The sequence below is a fragment of the Oncorhynchus tshawytscha genome, linkage group LG03, assembly GCF_018296145.1.
Source record: "Oncorhynchus tshawytscha isolate Ot180627B linkage group LG03, Otsh_v2.0, whole genome shotgun sequence".
Lineage (NCBI taxonomy): Eukaryota > Metazoa > Chordata > Actinopteri > Salmoniformes > Salmonidae > Oncorhynchus > Oncorhynchus tshawytscha.
Genome location: NC_056431.1, coordinates 800181 through 819150, shown reverse-complemented (window position 1 = coordinate 819150; position 18970 = coordinate 800181). Strand labels below are relative to the sequence as shown.

General features: G+C 45.7%; 1 protein-coding gene across 4 annotated transcripts in view; it reads right to left on the bottom strand.

Moving 5' to 3' along the window:
- LOC112243870 (disintegrin and metalloproteinase domain-containing protein 22) overlaps positions 1 to 18970 on the bottom strand; it is a 100852-nt gene that overhangs the window by 28736 nt on the left and 53146 nt on the right. For all 4 annotated transcript variants that reach the window (XM_042306999.1, XM_042307000.1, XM_042307001.1 and 1 more), the window contains exon 6: positions 12940 to 13003. In XM_042306999.1, the coding sequence (XP_042162933.1) occupies positions 12940 to 13003 (64 nt within the window). The remainder of the gene's footprint in view (positions 1 to 12939; positions 13004 to 18970) is intronic.

Below are 18970 nucleotides of genomic sequence, written 5' to 3'. Positions count from 1 at the left end.
TGAACCAAGACAGACATATTGTTCTGGTAACCCTGGCTACACTCTTCTGAACCAAGACAGACATATTGTTCTGTTTACCCTGGCTACACTCTGAACCAAGACAGACATATTGTTCTGGTAACCCTGGCTACACTCTGAACCAAGACAGACATATTGTTCTGGTAACCCTGACTATACTCTTCTGAACCAAGACAGACATATTGTTCTGATAACCCTGGCTACACTCTGAACCAAGACAGACATATTGTTCTGGTTACCCTGGCTACACTCTGAACCAAGACAGACATATTGTTCTGGTAACCCTGGCTACACTCTTCTGAACCAAGACAGACATATTGTTCTGGTAACACTGGCTACACTCTGAACCAAGACAGACATATTGTTCTGGTAACCCTGGCTACACTCTGAACCAAGACAGACATATTGTTCTGGTAACCCTGACTATACTCTTCTGAACCAAGACAGACATATTGTTCTGATAACCCTGGCTACACTCTGAACCAAGACAGACATATTGTTCTGGTTACCCTGGCTACACTCTGAACCAAGACAGACATATTGTTCTGGTAACCCTGGCTACACTCTGAACCAAGACATATTGTTCTGGTAACCCTGGCTACACTCTGAACCAAGACAGACATATTGTTCTGGTAACCCTGGCTACACTCTGAACCAAGACAGACATATTGTTCTGGTAACCCTGGCTACACTCTGAACCAAGACAGACATATTGTTCTGGTAACCCTGGCTACACTCTGAACCAAGACAGACATATTGTTCTGGTTACCCTGGCTACACTCTGAACCAAGACAGACATATTGTTCTGGTAACCCTGGCTACACTCTTCTGAACCAAGACAGACATATTGTTCTGGTAACCCTGGCTACACTCTTCTGAACCAAGACAGACATATTGTTCTGATAACCCTGGCTACACTCTGAACCAAGACAGACATATTGTTCTGGTTACCCTGGCTACACTCTGAACCAAGACAGACATATTGTTCTGGTAACCCTGGCTACACTCTTCTGAACCAAGACAGACATATTGTTCTGATAACACTGGCTACACTCTGAACCAAGACAGATATATTGTTCTGGTAACCCTGGCTACACTCTGAACCAAGACAGACATATTGTTCTGGTAACCCTGGCTACACTCTTCTGAACCAAGACATATTGTTCTGGTTACCCTGGCTACACTCTGAACCAAGACATATTGTTCTGGAAACCCTGGCTACACTCTGAACCAAGACAGACATATTGTTCTGGTTACCCTGGCTACACTCTGAACCAAGACAGACATATTGTTCTGGTAACCCTGGCTACACTCTTCTGAACCAAGACAGACATATTGTTCTGGTAACCCTGACTACACTCTTCTGAACCAAGACAGACATATTGTTCTGATAACCCTGGCTACACTCTGAACCAAGACAGACATATTGTTCTGGTAACCCTGGCTACACTCTTCCGAACCAAGACAGACATATTGTTCTGGTAACCCTGGCTACACTCTGAACCAAGACAGACATATTGTTCTGATAACCCTGGCTACACTCTTCTGAACCAAGACAGACATGTTGTTCTGATAACCCTGGCTACACTCTGAACCAAGACAGACATATTGTTCTGGTAACCCTGGCTACACTCTTCTGAACCAAGACAGACATGTTGTTCTGATAACCCTGGCTACACTCTGAACCAAGACAGACATATTGTTCTGGTAACCCTGGCTACACTCTGAACCAAGACAGACATATTGTTCTGGTAACCCTGGCTACACTCTGAACCAAGACAGACATATTGTTCTGGTAACCCTGGCTACACTCTGAACCAAGACAGACATATTGTTCTGGTAACCCTGGCTACACTCTGAACCAAGACAGACATATTGTTCTGGTAACCCTGGCTACACTCTGAACCAAGACAGACATATTGTTCTGGCTACACTCTGAACCAAGACAGAAATATTGTTCTGGTTACCCTGGCTACACTCTGAACCAAGACAGACATATTGTTCTGGAAACCCTGGCTACACTCTGAACCAAGACAGACATATTGTTCTGGTAACCCTGGCTACACTCTGAACCAAGACAGACATATTGTTCTGGTAACCCTGGCTACACTCTTCTGAACCAAGACAGACATATTGTTCTGGTAACCCTGGCTACACTCTGACCCAAGACAGACATATTGTTCTGGTAACCCTGGCTACACTCTGAACCAAGACAGACATATTGTTCTGGTAACCCTGGCTACACTCTGAACCAAGACAGACATATTGTTCTGGTAACCCTGGCTACACTCTTCTGAACCAAGACATATTGTTCTGGTTACCCTGGCTACACTCTGAACCAATACATATTGTTCTGGTAACCCTGGCTACACTCTGAACCAAGACAGACATATTGTTCTGGTAACCCTGGCTACACTCTGAACCAAGACAGACATATTGTTCTGGTAACCCTGGCTACACTCTGAACCAAGACAGACATATTGTTCTGGTAACCCTGGCTACACTCTGAACCAAGACAGACATATTGTTCTGGTAACCCTGGCTACACTCTGAACCAAGACAGACATATTGTTCTGGCTACACTCTGAACCAAGACAGAAATATTGTTCTGGTTACCCTGGCTACACTCTGAACCAAGACAGACATATTGTTCTGGAAACCCTGGCTACACTCTGAACCAAGACAGACATATTGTTCTGGTAACCCTGACTACACTCTTCTGAACCAAGACAGACATATTGTTCTGGTAACCCTGACTACACTCTGAACCAAGACAGACATATTGTTCTGGTAACCCTGGCTACACTCTTCTGAACCAAGACAGACATATTGTTCTGGTAACCCTGGCTACACTCTGAACCAAGACAGAAATATTGTTCTGGTATCCCTGGCTACACTCTTCTGAACCAAGACAGACATATTGTTCTGGTAACCCTGGCTACACTCTTCTGAACCAAGACAAACATATTGTTCTGGTAACCCTGGCTACACTCTTCTGAACCAAGACAGACATATTGTTCTGGTAACCCTGGCTACACTCTTCTGAACCAAGACAGACATATTGTTCTGGTAACCCTGACTACACTCTTCTGAACCAAGACAGACATATTGTTCTGATAACCCTGGCTACACTCTGAACCAAGACAGACATATTGTTCTGGTTACCCTGGCTACACTCTGAACCAAGACAGACATATTGTTTTGGTAACCCTGGCTACACTCTGAACCAAGACAGAAATATTGTTCTGGTAACCCTGGCTACACTCTGAACCAAGACAAAAATATTGTTCTGGTTACCCTGGCTACACTCTGAACCAAGACAGACATATTGTTCTGGTTACCCTGACTACACTCTGAACCAAGACAGAAATATTGTTCTGGTTACCCTGGCTACACTCTGAACCAAGACAGACATATTGTTCTGGAAACCCTGGCTACACTCTGAACCAAGACAGAAATATTGTTCTGGTTACCCTGGCTACACTCTGAACCAAGACAGACATATTGTTCTGGTAACCCTGGCTACACTCTGAACCAAGACAGACATATTGTTCTGGTTACCCTGGCTACACTCTGAACCAAGACATACATATTGTTCTGGTAACCCTGGCTACACTCTTCTGAACCAAGACAGACATATTGTTCTGGTAACCCTGACTACACTCTTCTGAACCAAGACAGACATATTGTTCTGGTAACCCTGGCTACACTCTGAACCAAGACAGACATATTGTTCTGGTAACCCTGGCTACACTCTTCTGAACCAAGACAGACATATTGTTCTGGTAACCCTGGCTACACTCTGAACCAAGACAGACATATTGTTCTGGTAACCCTGGCTACACACTTCTGAACCAAGACAGACATATTGTTCTGGTAACCCTGGCTACACTCTTCTGAACCAAGACAGACATATTGTTCTGGTAACCCTGGCTACACTCTTCTGAACCAAGACAGACATATTGTTCTGGTTACCCTGACTACACTCTTCTGAACCAAGACAGACATATTGTTCTGGTAAGGACTGAAGCAGCATGAAGAGCAGAGACAAGACTATAGTTCACCTTCTGGTAGCAAAGACAATGACGAGTTGAGAGTAGGTTTCTTCCAACCGGAGGGAGTTAGTTCCTGCCACTGATAAAATGGTGTTTCCTTTAGGGACTGGGCCTGAATAGAACACTGTGTAATAACAGTATGAACAAACTACACCAGTACTATTTAAATGGGCTTGAACCAGCAACCATGCTCTGAAGGTCTGCCATAAAGGTCCAGACCTCTTGGGAGCACTCACACGCAGGGAGGCCTAAACCAACTCAGCCTTTGTCCATAGAGAACAGCTTCCTCCACATCAGTGCAGGAAGGAAATTATAGGCAATTAGCAAGACACCCCCAATAAAGGAGTGGTTCTGCAGGTGGTGACCACAGACCACTTCTCCTTTCCTATGCTTCCTGGCTGATGTTTTGGTCACTTTTGAATGCTGGCTGTGCTTTCACTCTAGTGGTAGCATGAGACGAAGTCTACAACCCACACAAGTGGCTCAGGTAGTGCAGCTCATCCAGGATGGAACATCAATGCAAGCTGTGGCAAGAAGGTTTGCTGTGTCTGTCAGCGTAGTGTTCAGAGCATGGAGGCGCTACCAGGAGACAGGCCAGTACATCAGGAGATGTGGGGGAGGCCGTAGGAGGGCAACAACCCAGCAGCAGGGCCGCTACCTCCGCCTTTGTGCAAGGAGGAGCAGGAGGAGCACTGCCAGAGCCCTGCAAAATGACCTCCAGCAGGCCACAAATGTGCATGTGTCTGCTCAAACGGTCAGAAACAGACTCCATGAGGGTGGTATGAGGGCCCGACGTCCACAGGTGGGGGTTGTGCTTACAGCCCAACACCGTGCAGGACGTTTTGCATTTTCCAGAGAACACCAAGATTGGCAAATTCGCCACTGGCGCCCTGTGCTCTTCACAGATGAAAGCAGGTTCACACTGAGCACGTGTGACAGACGTGACAGAGTCTGGAGACGCCGTGGAGAACGTTCTGCTGCCTGCAACATCCTCCAGCATGACCGGTTTGGCGGTGGGTCAGTCATGGTGTAGGGTGGCATTTCTTAGGGGGGGCTGCACAGCCCTCCATGTGCTCGCCAGAGGTAGCCTGACAGCCATTAGGTACCAAGATGAGATACTCAGACCCCTTGTGAGACCATATGCTGGTGCGGTTGGCCCTGGGTTCCTCCTAATGCAAGACAATGCTAGACCTCATGTGGCTGGAGTGTGTCAGCAGTTCCTGCAAGAGGAAGGCATTGATGCTATGGACTGGCCTGCCCGTTCCCCAGACCTGAATCCAATTGAGCACATCTGGGACATTATGTCTCGCTCCATCCACCAACGCCACGTTGCACCACAGACTGTCCAGGAGTTGGTGGATGCTTTAGTCCAGGTCTGGGAGGAGATCCCTCAGGAGACCATCCGCCACCCCATCAGGAGCATGCCCAGGCGTTGTAGGGAGGTCATACAGGCACGTGGAGGCCACACACACTACTGAGCCTCATTTTGACTTGTTTTAAGGACATTACATCAAAGTTGGATCAGCCTGTAGTGTGGTTTTCCACTTTCATTTTAGTGTGACTCCAAATCCAGACCTCCATGGGTTGATAAATTTGATTTCCATTGATAGTTTTGTTTGATATTGTTGTCAGCACATTCAACTATGTAAAGAAAAATGTATTTAATAAGAATATTTCATTCATTCAGATCTAGGATGTGTTATTTTAGTGTTCCCTTTATTTTTTTGAGCAGTGTATTAATATGCGGTTTCATTTCAGAATATGTGAGCTATGTAGAATAATGTTTTGTACACATGAATATGCTGGTTAATGTTTGGACTTTGTTAAGAAACAGTAATCTCAAATGAGATTCTCTTGTCCAATTGTCTTTGTTTCCTGATGAATCCCTTTTTGGTAAGGTAGGATAGCAGTTTGGGGGGACAACTGCCTACAAACACACACATACACAGGCAGCCACGGGGTGTGTGTCGTGAGTAGGATTAGGGTCTCACACAGATGGGCTCAGATGTCCTTGGACAAAAGAACAGGGCGTGGCCTGGGTTGATGGGGGAGACCGTATCTCGGATGAATTAATATAGAGTGGGGGTGGGGGGGCAGCACCCCTTTCATTCAGGCTTAGGAGTTCCAAGGATTTGCCCTGTGTTTGTGTGTGTGTGTGTGTGTGTGTTTGTGTTGCATCAGAGTGCATGAAGGGGGTTGGATAAAGGCCACAAAGGATCCCCCTAGTCCTCAACCCCCTCACCACCACTACCCTCCAAGCCTGCACATTCATAGGCTATCAGCTTCACCCCCCTGTCTTCACACCCTCCACCCTCACCACTACGTCTCCATCCAGCGCCATCCCCCACACCTCCCCAACCAGCCCTGGCCCCAGCACAGCCTGAGGGACTGGGTAGTCTGGGAAGTCCTGGGTACAGAGAGGGAATCCACTGAGTATCCCCATTGAGATGACTGGTTCTTTGTAAGCCAGCCAATCCACCATCCAGGAAGGGCTGTTTTTGGAATGTTACATTCTGTGATGCTGATCACCACAACCTTTCTATGTGCTCTGAGTACTAACAGCCCACAGATGTACACAATCCAGACAGACACCATTACGGTGCACCCATGAAGTATCACAAGGGAGAGACAACCATATCTATACATTCTGTTAATCATATTTCTATGCAAAGGAGAGGATTGACCAAACATGGAAGCTTTATTTCACATTCCCTATAATAACATCCATATTTTATTGAGACAGGCAGTGCAGGTGGGGGCAGGGCAGGGGGTGGCACAACCCAGACATATGGTGTTCTGTACAAAGACAGCTCAGCATAAACTCCCTCCTACACACACACAAACAAACACACACACACACACACACACACACAAACACACAGATTTTGCTACAGCAGCAGCATCTTGCAGAGAACCGATCCCAGAATCCCAGTCCCAACATCCTGCCCACACAGAGCCATGTTAGTCAGCCTCTTGGCTCCCTTCCTGCTGCCTGGTTCCTCTTGGCTACCTTCCTGTTGCCTGGCTCCATGGTTCTGGTTCCTCTTGGCTCCCTTCCTGCTGCCTGGTTCCTCTTGGCTCCCTTCCTGCTGCCTGACTCCATGGTTCTGGTTCCTCTTGGCTCCCTTCCTGCTACCTGGCTCCATGGTTCTGGTTCCTCTTGGCTCCCTTCCTGCTGCCTGACTCCCTGTTTCTGGTTACTCTTGGCTCCCTTCCTTCTGCCTGGCTCCCTGGTTCTGGTCCCTCTTGGCTCCCTTCCTACTGGCTGGCTCCCTGGTTCTGGTCCCTCTTGGCTCCCTTCCTTCTGCCTGGCTCCCTGGTTCTGGCTCCTCTTGGCTGCCTTCCTACTGGCTGGCTCCCTGCTTCTGGTTACTTTTGGCTCCCTGGTTCTGGCTCCTCTAGACTGCCTTCCTACTGGCTGGCTCCCTGCTTCTGGTAACTCTTGGCTCCCTTCCTGCTGCCTGGCTCCCTGGTTCTGGCTCATCTTGGCTGCCTTCCTACTGCCTGGCTCCCTGGTTCTGGTCCCCCTTAGCTGCCTTCCTGCTGCCTGGTTCCTCTTGGCTGCCTTTCTATGGCCTGGCTCCCTGGTTCTGGCTCCTCTAGACTGCCTTCCTTCTGCCTGGCTCCCTGGTTCTGGTTCCTCTTGGCTGCCTTCCTACTGCCTGGCTCCCTGGTTCTGGTTCCTCTTGGCTGCCTTCCTACTGCCTGGCTCCCTGGTTCTGGTTCCTCTTGGCTGCCTTCCTACTGCCTGGCTCCCTGGTTCTGGTTCCTCTTGGCTGCCTTCCTACTGCCTGGCTCCCTGGTTCTGGTTCCTCTTGGCTGCCTTCCTACTGCCTGGCTCCCTGGTTCTGGCTCCTCTTGGCTGCCTTCCTACTGGCTGGCTCCCTGCTTCTGGTTACTTTTGGCTCCCTGGTTCTGGCTCCTCTAGACTGCCTTCCTACTGGCTGGCTCCCTGCTTCTGGTAACTCTTGGCTCCCTTCCTGCTGCCTGGCTCCCTGGTTCTGGCTCATCTTGGCTGCCTTCCTACTGCCTGGCTCCCTGGTTCTGGTCCCCCTTAGCTGCCTTCCTGCTGCCTGGTTCCTCTTGGCTGCCTTTCTATGGCCTGGCTCCCTGGTTCTGGCTCCTCTAGACTGCCTTCCTTCTGCCTGGCTCCCTGGTTCTGGTTCCTCTTGGCTGCCTTCCTACTGCCTGGCTCCCTGGTTCTGGTTCCTCTTGGCTGCCTTCCTACTGCCTGGCTCCCTGGTTCTGGTTCCTCTTGGCTGCCTTCCTACTGCCTGGCTCCCTGGTTCTGGTTCCTCTTGGCTGCCTTCCTACTGCCTGGCTCCCTGGTTCTGGTTCCTCTTGGCTGCCTTCCTACTGCCTGGCTCCCTGGTTCTGGCTCCTCTTGGCTGCCTTCCTACTGGCTGGCTCCCTGCTTCTGGTTACTTTTGGCTCCCTGGTTCTGGCTCCTCTAGACTGCCTTCCTACTGGCTGGCTCCCTGCTTCTGGTAACTCTTGGCTCCCTTCCTGCTGCCTGGCTCCCTGGTTCTGGTTCCTCTTGGCTGCCTTCCTACTGCCTGGCTCCCTGGTTCTGGTCCCCCTTAGCTGCCTTCCTGCTGCCTGGTTCCTCTTGGCTGCCTTCCTATGGCCTGGCTCCCTGGTTCTGGCTCCTCTTGGCTGCCTTCCTGCTGCCTGGCTTGGTGGTTCTGTCCAGGCTGAAGGAGGGCAGATGGATTAGCCATATGGCAGACAGGAGTTATGCCGCCACACACACACCCAAACTGCCATGCCGTAAAAGTCACATCCAACCGGATCATATCACCGGATCAGCCAGGTGTCAGCTTGGAAGCTGTTTTTTCGCTTGCTATTTGTGTGAACACGTCTGGGTTTTAGATGTGGGTCTACCATTATTTTGTGAAGAGCTCTGTAAACTAGATTGACTGACAGTTGTGTAAATACTTTATTCTAAAACAGACTGGCTGACAGACAGGCACACAGAGAGAGCTGTGGGGTTTGTTTACCTAACACTACTGCCTGAGAGCATCTGAGAACACACACACACACACACACACACGCACACACACACACACACACACACACACTGAAGCAGGGTGAAGGGGAACGCTAAAAAAAACTTTTAAAACAATGTCTGCTGACAGAGGGTGTACAAACAGAACACTGCAGAGAGGATGCAAGTACAGCTGTGTGTGCGTGTCTGTGGGTGAGTATGTGTGAGTATCAAACTTGGCATGCAGGACAGGGAGGCCACTACTTGATCTTTCCAGCAGGTGTCTGTGTGACAAGCCTCTTAGAATGAACTGCACACCAAGCAGACTGTCAGAGAGAGAGAGAGAGTAGCCCCAAGAAGGCAGGCGTATCAGCAGCTCTAAGCCCAGAAACTGACGGCCAACACTGGGCTTGACAGCAGCACAGCATGGCCTTTTCCTGGAGCCAGGATGCTAACGGCTAACAACTTATAGATGCCACACTGTGTGTGTGTGTGTGTCGAGCAGAGCGCTGCAGAGATTTTCTGAGTTAAGAGATCTTGGAGTGCAATTTTCCCTCGTTCTCCCACTCACTCCATTGCTTCAATAATTCTGTTCCTCCAGGAAGACTACAGAGGAATGACAGAGGGAGAGAAGGAGAGGAAGATAGGGAGGGAAGGAAGGATGAAGGAGGCTGCTAAAGCAGATGCCACAAAGCCACAGGCTCCCAGTGTTGTTCATTTCTGTTTCTCTCTCACCCCCTCATTCTCCCTCACTCCCGCTGTCTCTGTCTATTCCTCTCCATCACTCCCACTGTCTGTCCATTCCTCTCTCCCTCTCCCTCACTCCCACTGTCTCTGTCTATTCCTCTCCCTCACTCCCACTGTCTGTCCATTCCTCTCTCCCTCACTCCCACTGTCTCATGTCCATTCCTCTCGCCCTCATTCCCACTCTCTCTGTTCATTCTTTTCTCCCTTTTTCTCTATTCTTCCCTCCTTCTCCCTGACTCATTTCACGTCCTTCTCATTTTACGCTCTCCTCTCTCTCCTCTCTCTCTCTCCCCTCTCCTCTCTCTCCCCTCTCCTCTCTCTCTCCTCTCTCTCTCTCTCTCGTCTCTCTCTCTCCCCTCTCCTCTCCCCTCTCCTCCCCCTCTCTCTCCCCTCTCTCTCTCTCCTCTCTCTCCTCTTCTCTTGTCTTCTCTCCACCATAAGGTGGTAAACCTGTCAGATGGATATGCATTTTAAGAAGGTGGCTCTATATGACTGAAAAACATACACACACAAACCCGCACGGGCACTTGTGCTCGCTCACACACACAAATACAGACACACGCACACACACACTCATACAGTGGGGCAAAAAAGTATTTAGTCAGCCACCAATTGTGCAAGTTCTCCCACTTAAAAAGATGAGAGAAGCCTGTAATTTTCATCATAGGTACACTTCAACTATGACAGACAAAATGAGGGGAAAAAATCCAGAAAATCACATTGTAGGATTTTTTATGAATTTATTTGAAAATTATGGTGGAAAATAAGTATTTGGTCAATAACAAAAGTTTATCTCAATACTGTGTTATATACCCTTTGTTGGCAATGACAGAGGTCAAACGTTTTCTGTAAGTCTTCACTAGGTTTCACACACTGTTGCTGGTATTTTGGCCGATTCCTCCATACAGATCTCTTCTAGAGCAGTGATGTTTTGGGGCTGTTGCTGGGCAACACGGACTTTCAACTCCCTCCAAAGATTTTCTATGGGGTTGAGATCTGGAGACTGGCTAAGCCACTCCAGGACCTTGAAATGCTTCTTACGAAGCCACTCCTTCATTGCCCGGGCAGTGTGTTTGGGATCATTGTCATGCTGAAAGACCCAGCCACGTTTCATCTTCAATGCCCTTGCTGATGGAAGGATGTTTTCACTCAAAATCTCACGATACATGGCCCCATTCATTCATTCCTTTACATGGATCAGTCGTCCTGGTCCCTTTGCAGAAAAACAGCCCCAAAGCATGATGTTTCCACCCCCATGCTTCACAGTAGGTATGGTGTTCTTTGGATGAAATTCGGCATTCTTTGTCCTCCAAACATGACGAGTTGAGTCTTTACCAAAAAGTTATATTTTGGTTTCATCTGACCATATGACATTCTCCCAATCTTCTTCTGGATCATCCAAATGCTCTCTAGCAAACTTCAGACGGGCCTGGACATGTACCTGCTTAAGCAGGGGGACACATCTGGCACTGCAGGATTTGAGTCCCTGGTGGCGTAGTGTGTTACTGATGGTAGGCTTTGTTACTTTGGTCCCAGCACTCTGCAGGTCATTCACTAGGTCCCCCCGTGTGGTTCTGGGATTTTTGCTCACCGTTCTTGTGATCATTTTGACCCCACGGGGTGAGATCTTGCGTGGAGCCCCAGATCGAGGGAGATGATCAGTGGTCTTGTATGTCTTCCATTTCCTAATAATTGTTCCCACGGTTGATTTCTTCAAACCAAGCTGCTTACCTATTGCAGATTCAGTCTTCCCAGCCTGGTGCAGGTCTACAATTTTGTTTCTGGTGTCCTTTGACAGCTCTTTGGTCTTGGCCATAGTGGAGTTTGGAGTGTGACTGTTTGAGGTTGTGGACAGGTGTCTTTTATACTGATAACAAGTTCAAACAGGTGCCATTAATACAGGTAACGAGTGAAGGACAGAGGAGCCTCTTAAAGAAGAAGTTACAGGTCTGTGAGAGCCAGAAATCTTGCTTGTTTGTAGGTGACCAAATACTTATTTTCCACCATAATTTGCAAATAAATTCATAAAAAATCTTACAATGTGATTTTCTGGATTTTTTTTTCTAAATTTGTCTGTGTACCTATGATGTGTACCTATGATGAAAATTACAGGCCTCTCTCATCTTTTTAAGTGGGAGAACTTGCACAATTGTTGGCTGACTAAATACTTTTTTGCCCCACTGTACATACAAACATACACGCACACACACACACGCACACACACACATCATTATTTATTTATATATTTCTGCCAAGATGCATTTTTAAATTGATAGTTGTTGGCTCAATGACTGGATGTCTATGGGAACAGCTAGCATGTCATTGCGCTAACGCTAGTAGTAATTCATCCCCCCTACCCTTGCCGCCACGGCTGAAAATAATCCTAGGAGAAACACTGCACACACACTGTACACAAACGAATATACCTTCTTCCCTTCACCCTAAACACAGACACAGAAGATAAAGTGTCTCTCACATCAACACATCAGAATCAGAGCTTGGTCTTTTCTCTCAGGGCGACAGATGTTGCTTTAAACCATCAGCTCTCCCTCATAAATACAAACATATACTGTATTATAAACTGGGTGGTTAGAGTCCTGAATGCTGATTGGCTGACAGCCGTGGTATATCAGACCGTATTGCATGGGTATGACAAAACATGTATTTTTCCTGCCGTAATTACATTGATAACCAGTTTATAATAGCAATAAGGCACCTCGGGGGTTTGTGGTATATGGCAAATATAACACGGCTAAGGGCTGTATCCAGGCTGTACTCCGCGATGCATCGTGCCTAAGAACATCACTTAGTCGTGGTATATTGGCCATATATCACACCCACTTGTGCCTTATTGCTTAATAATATCACTCTCTATTCCTCATGAACTAACTGGCTGGTCAGCTCTGCTCTGTCCTAGTGGATAATCTCTCTACTCTGAAGTCAATGTTAATTATGGGATGTGTAACGTAAGGGTAGTCTGCTTTGTGATCTGCATTCACGGTCCGGTCTGCAAGAGCTTCTAGTCCCATTCATTCCAGACGACTACTATTACACAGTGTGTGTGAGTGTGTACGTGAGTGTGTGCGCATGTGTGAATGGATGGCCAAGGCCAGGCTTAGCCGAGGTACTCACGCTGATGTGGTCCTTTCCTCCAGGCTCGATCATGTAGGTGTGATTCCCATCAAAGAACATCCCACTGACAGAGAGAGAGAAAAAGAGAGATCAATATGACCGCCAGCCATTGCAGATGTAAACAAGATGGATGCCAGCACTCTCTCTCTTCTCGACAGTAACTGATGAGGACTGTGTGTGCCTGTAACGGCACTAAGAGGGATAGGTGCCTATGGATGGTTTATACTGGTACATGTCTATGGATGGTTTATACTGGTAAATGTCTATGGATGGTTTATACTGGTACCTGTCTATGGGTGGTTTATACTGGTACATGTCTATGGATGGTTTATACTGGTACCTGTCTATGGGTGGTTTATACTGGTAAATGTCTATGGATGGTTTATACTGGTACCTGTCTATGGATGGTTTATACTGGTACCTGTCTATGGATGGTTTATACTGGTACCTGTCTATGGATGGTTTATACTGGTACCTGTCTATGGATGGTTTATACTGGTAAATGTCTATGGATGGTTTATACTGGTACCTGTCTATGGATGGTTTATACTGGTACATGTCTATGGATGGTTTATACTGGTACATGTTTATACTGGTACCTGTCTATGGATGGTTTATACTGGTAAATGTCTATGGATGGTTTATACTGGTACCTGTCTATGGATGGTTTATACTGGTACCTGTCTATGGATGGTTTATACTGGTAAATGTCTATGGATGGTTTATACTGGTACCTGTCTATGGATGGTTTATACTGGTAAATGTCTATGGATGGTTTATACTGGTACCTGTCTATGGATGGTTTATACTGGTACATGTCTATGGATGGTTTATACTGGTACATGTTTATACTGGTACCTGTCTATGGATGGTTTATACTGGTACCTGTCTATGGATGGTTTATACTGGTACATGTCTATGGATGGTTTATACTGGTAAATGTCTATGGATGGTTTATACTGGTACATGTTTATACTGGTACATGTCAGGACATAAAAACCCCGCAGGTCTGTTGTAAATGAGCCTCCTCTCCATAACTAACACTACTAACCAACACTACTAACACTAGTAACCAACACTTCTAACCAGCACTACTAACCAACACTATGAACACTAGTAACCAACACTTCTAACGAACACTACTAACCAACACTACTAACACTAGTAACCAACACTACTAACACTTATAACCAACACTACAAACCAACACTACCACTAGTAACTAACACTAGTAACACTACTAGCCAACATTACTAACCAACACTACTAACACTAGTAACCAACACTTATAACCAACATTACTAACACTAGTAACCAACACTAGTAACCAACACTTCTAACCAACACTACTAACACTAGTAACCAACACTTCTAACCAACACTTCTAACCAAAACTACTAACACTAGTAACCAACACTACTAACACTAGTAACCAACACTTCTAACCAACACTACTAACCAACACTACTAACACTAGTAACCGACACTTCTAACCAACACTACTAACACTAGTAACCAAGACTTCTAACCAACACGACTAACCAACACTACAAACCGACACTACCACTAGTAACTAACACTAGTAACACTACTAGCCAACACTACTAACACTAGTAACCAACACTTCTAACCAACACTACTAACCAACACTTCTAACCAACACTGCTAACCAACACTACTAACACTTCAAACCAACACTTCAAACCAACACTACTAACCAACACTACTAACCAACACTACTATCACTAGTAACCAACACTACTACTAGTAACCAACACTACTAACACTAGTAACCAACACTTCTAACCAACACTACTAACCGACACTACAAACCAACACTACTAACACTAGTAACCAACACTACAAACCAACACTACCACTAGTAACTAACACTACTAACCAACACTACTAACCAACAGTAGTAACACTAGTAACCAACACTACTAACCACAACTACTAACCAATACTACTAACACTAGTAACAAACACTTATAACCAACACTACTAAGCAACACATCTAACACTACTATCCAACACTACCACTATTAACTACCACTACTAAACAACACTACTAACTAACACTACTAACCAACACTACTAACTAACAATACAAGGTTAATCATAAACCTTTTGTTTGATTAAGGGTGAATTTGTGTGTGAGAGATATATTATGTATAACCTACCTAAAAGCAAGAGATCGCTATGTGCACAGGTAAGATCGGGGATATTGCCTCTGCGTACTGAAACAGGTCAGTATTGTGGTGAAATGGAAGAGAAAAGACTATGTAACTATTGTGACCTCGAAGAAAAAGAGAATGAAACTCATTTTTATCCTCCATTACCCTTTCTACCACGATATATGCTTGCTCTTATTCCAGAAAGCACATCAGATATTCCTTGGCATTATGTGGCTGAGCGATGAGGACAAAGTGAAATTGTTTTTTGTCCATTGCGTATTTCCGTTTGCGCAATATTTAGATAAAGCCTGAAATAAAATAAAAGGGGCTACCTATAATTAAATTGTAAAAATATTTAGCTTCTATGTGGTAAATGGCATGTGTGTATATACAGTGGGGCAAAAAAGTATTTAGTCAGCCACCAATTGTGCAAGTTCTTCCACTTAAAAAGATGAGAGAGGCCTGTAATTTTCATCATAGGTACACTTCAACTATGACGGACAAAATGAGAAAAATCACATTGTAGGATTTTTTATGAATTCAATTGCAAATTATGGTGGAAAATAAGTATTGCTTCAATATATTCACATAATTTTCCCTCCTCAAGATGACATCTATTTTGTGAAGTGCACCAGTCCCTCCTGCAGCAAAGCACCCCCACAACATAATGCTGCCACCCCAGTGCTTCACGGTTGGGATGGTGTTCTTCAGCTTGCAAGCCTCCCCCTTTTTCCTCCAAACATAACGATGGTCATGATGGCCAAACAGTTCTATTTTTGTTTCATCAGACCAGAGGATATTTCTCCAAAAAGTACGATCTTTGTCCCTATGTGCAGTTGTAAACCGTAGTCTGGCTTTTTTATGGCAGTTTTGGAGCAGTGGCTTCTTCCTTGATGAGCGGCCTTTCAGGTTATGTCGATATAGGACTCATTTCACTGTGCATATAGATACTTTTGTACCTGTTTCCTTCAGCATCTTCACAAGGTCCTTTGCTGTTGTTCTGGGATTGATTTGCACTTTTCGCACCAAAGTACGTTCATCTCTAGGAGACAGAATGCGTCTCCTTCCTGAGCGGTATGACAGCTGTGTGGTACCATGGTGTTTATACTTGTGTACTATTTTTTGTACAGATGAATGTGGTACCTTCATGCGTTTGGAAATTGCTCCCAAGGATGAACCAGACTTGTGGAGGTCTACAATTATTTTTCTGAGGTCTTGGCTGATTTCTTTTGATTTTCCCATAATGTCAAGCAAAGAGACAATGAGTTTGAAGGTAGGCCTTGAAATACATCCACAGTTACACCTCCAATTGACTCAAATTATGTCAATTAGCCTATCAGAAGCTTCTAAAGCCATGACATAATTTTCTGGAATTTTCTAAGCTGTTTAAAGGCACAGTGAACTTAGTGTATGTAAACTTCTGACCCACTGGAATTGTGATACAGTGAAATATAAGTGAAATAATCTGTCTTTAAACAATTGTTGGAAAAATTACTTGTGTCATGCACAAAGTAAATGCCCTAACCGACTTGGCAAAACTATAGTTTGTTAACAAGAAATTTGTAGAGTGGTTGAAAACGAGTTTAAATGACTCCAACCTAAGTGTATGTAAACTTCCGACTTCAAAAATGTAAGTCATTAATTTCAGTCATTAACACTATTAACCAACACTACTAACCAACACTAGCCTTAACCACCACCTTTAGGCCTTTCTCCATCAAGGAAAACAGTCTGTAATATTGTCCTGGTTCAGGCAGTTCAAATATAGACCATAAAATGGTGCAATCTGCAATGACTGGATATTGATATACGATATAGGGTGTATTCTCCACTATCTACAATATGGTATTACTGTGAACAAGAAGGTGGATGTCTAAAACAGCAACTCTGGGTTACTACACGCACGCACGAACACACACACACACACACACACACACAGGAAGGATAGGTAAACGTCCTCTGTAGTGTCATTGCGGGCAGCAATCATCTTAAACACTCACAAAACAATTTCCCATCCAGCATATGTGTGAAGGTCCCCTTGTCCCTGTAAACTAGGCTGGTGTGTGTGTGTGTGTGTGTGTGTGTGTGTGTGTGTGTGTGTGTGTGTGTGTGTGTGTGTGTGTGTGTGTGTGTGTGTGTGTGTGTGTGTGTGTGTGAGGGTGCGTGTGTGTGTGAGGGTGCGTGTGCGTGTGCGTGCATGCAGGCTGACATGCGACTGTGAAGCGGACATCAATTAAAGTTATCAGAAGCTTTTTAGGAGATTGCTCAGGTCAAAGTGTATACTATAGGAATGAGGGTCAACCTCACACACACACACACACACACACCTCACATCCAGGCTGGGATGATGCTCCACATACAGAGTTCACCTTCAGCACCAACTGTCTCTGCCTGTGTGCGTACACACACACTCTATCTCTGAGCGTATAGCTCTGTATATCAGACTGCTATGATGGGACTGTCACAGCCTTATTGGGAGTTCACTGACTGTATGCCTAACGCAGATGGGTCAGCACACACACACACACACACACACATGCGCACGCACACACACACACACACACACACACACACACGGAAGACTAAATATCACCCAGGACAGAAGACAGATTGTCTGATCCACCATCCTGATCTCGCGAGCTTACACACAATGAGAGCGCAACAGTCAGAATGGTGGATCAGGCTAGGAGAGAGAGGGTGGTCAGGATGAAGGATCAGGATGGTGGATTACTGTAAACAGTAACACAGTGGTCACACTGTCACAATGTGTGTTTGTAAACAGTAACACAGTGGTCACACTGTCACAATGTGCGTCTGTAAACAGTAACACAGTGGTCACACTGTCACAATGTGCGTCTGTAAACAGTAACACAGTGGTCACACTGTCACAATGTGCGTCTGTAAACAGTAACACAGTGGTCACACTGTCACAATGTGCGTCTGTAAACAGTAACACAGTGGTCACACTGTCACAATGTGCGTCTGTAAACAGTAACACAGTGGTCACACTGTCACAATGTGCGTCTGTAAACAGTAACACAGTGGTCACACTGTCACAATGTGCTTTTTCATTTTGTTTCACCATAAAATACTACAAGAAGGACAGTTTTATCTGAGTCTCATGGTGGATGGTTTAGAACAGTGGTTCCCAAACTTTTTATAGTCCCGTATCCCTTCAAACATTGAACCTCCAGCTACATACCCCCTCTAGCCCTTTTGCCATCATTGTAAGCCTGCCACACTCACACTATACAATACATTTATTAAACATAAGAATGAGTGTGAGTTTTTGTCACAACCCGGCTCGTGGGAAGTGACAAAGAGCTCTTATAGAACCAGGGCACAAATAATAATATAATAATAATCAATAATTTTGGTCTTTATTTAGCCATCTACATATAAAACCTTATTTGTTAATCAAAAATTGTGAATAACTCACCACAGGTTAATGAGAAGGGTGTGCTTAAAAGGATGCACATAACTCTGCAATATATAAATGTCACATTGTGGTTTAGAGCCTGATGGACACTGGGACAAGTACATTCAATTGAGTCCCAATCCTACTTTGGCTGTTAATATTATATTGTAGCACGACAGGGTGTGTGTGTGTGAAGGCAAGGCAGGATGTACATTATGGTAGAGACCTGACCCAGCATAAGAGAGTGAGTCTCTCTCTCTCTCTCTCTCTCTCTCATTCTCTCCCCCCCTCTCTCTCTCTCGTTCTCTCTCTCTCTCTCTCCCTCTCTCTCTCTCTCTCTCTCTCTCTCTCTCGTTCTCTCTCTCTCTCCTCTCTCTCTCTCTCTCTCTCTCTCTCTCTCTCGTTCTCTCTCCCTCTTTCTCTTTCTCTCTCTCTC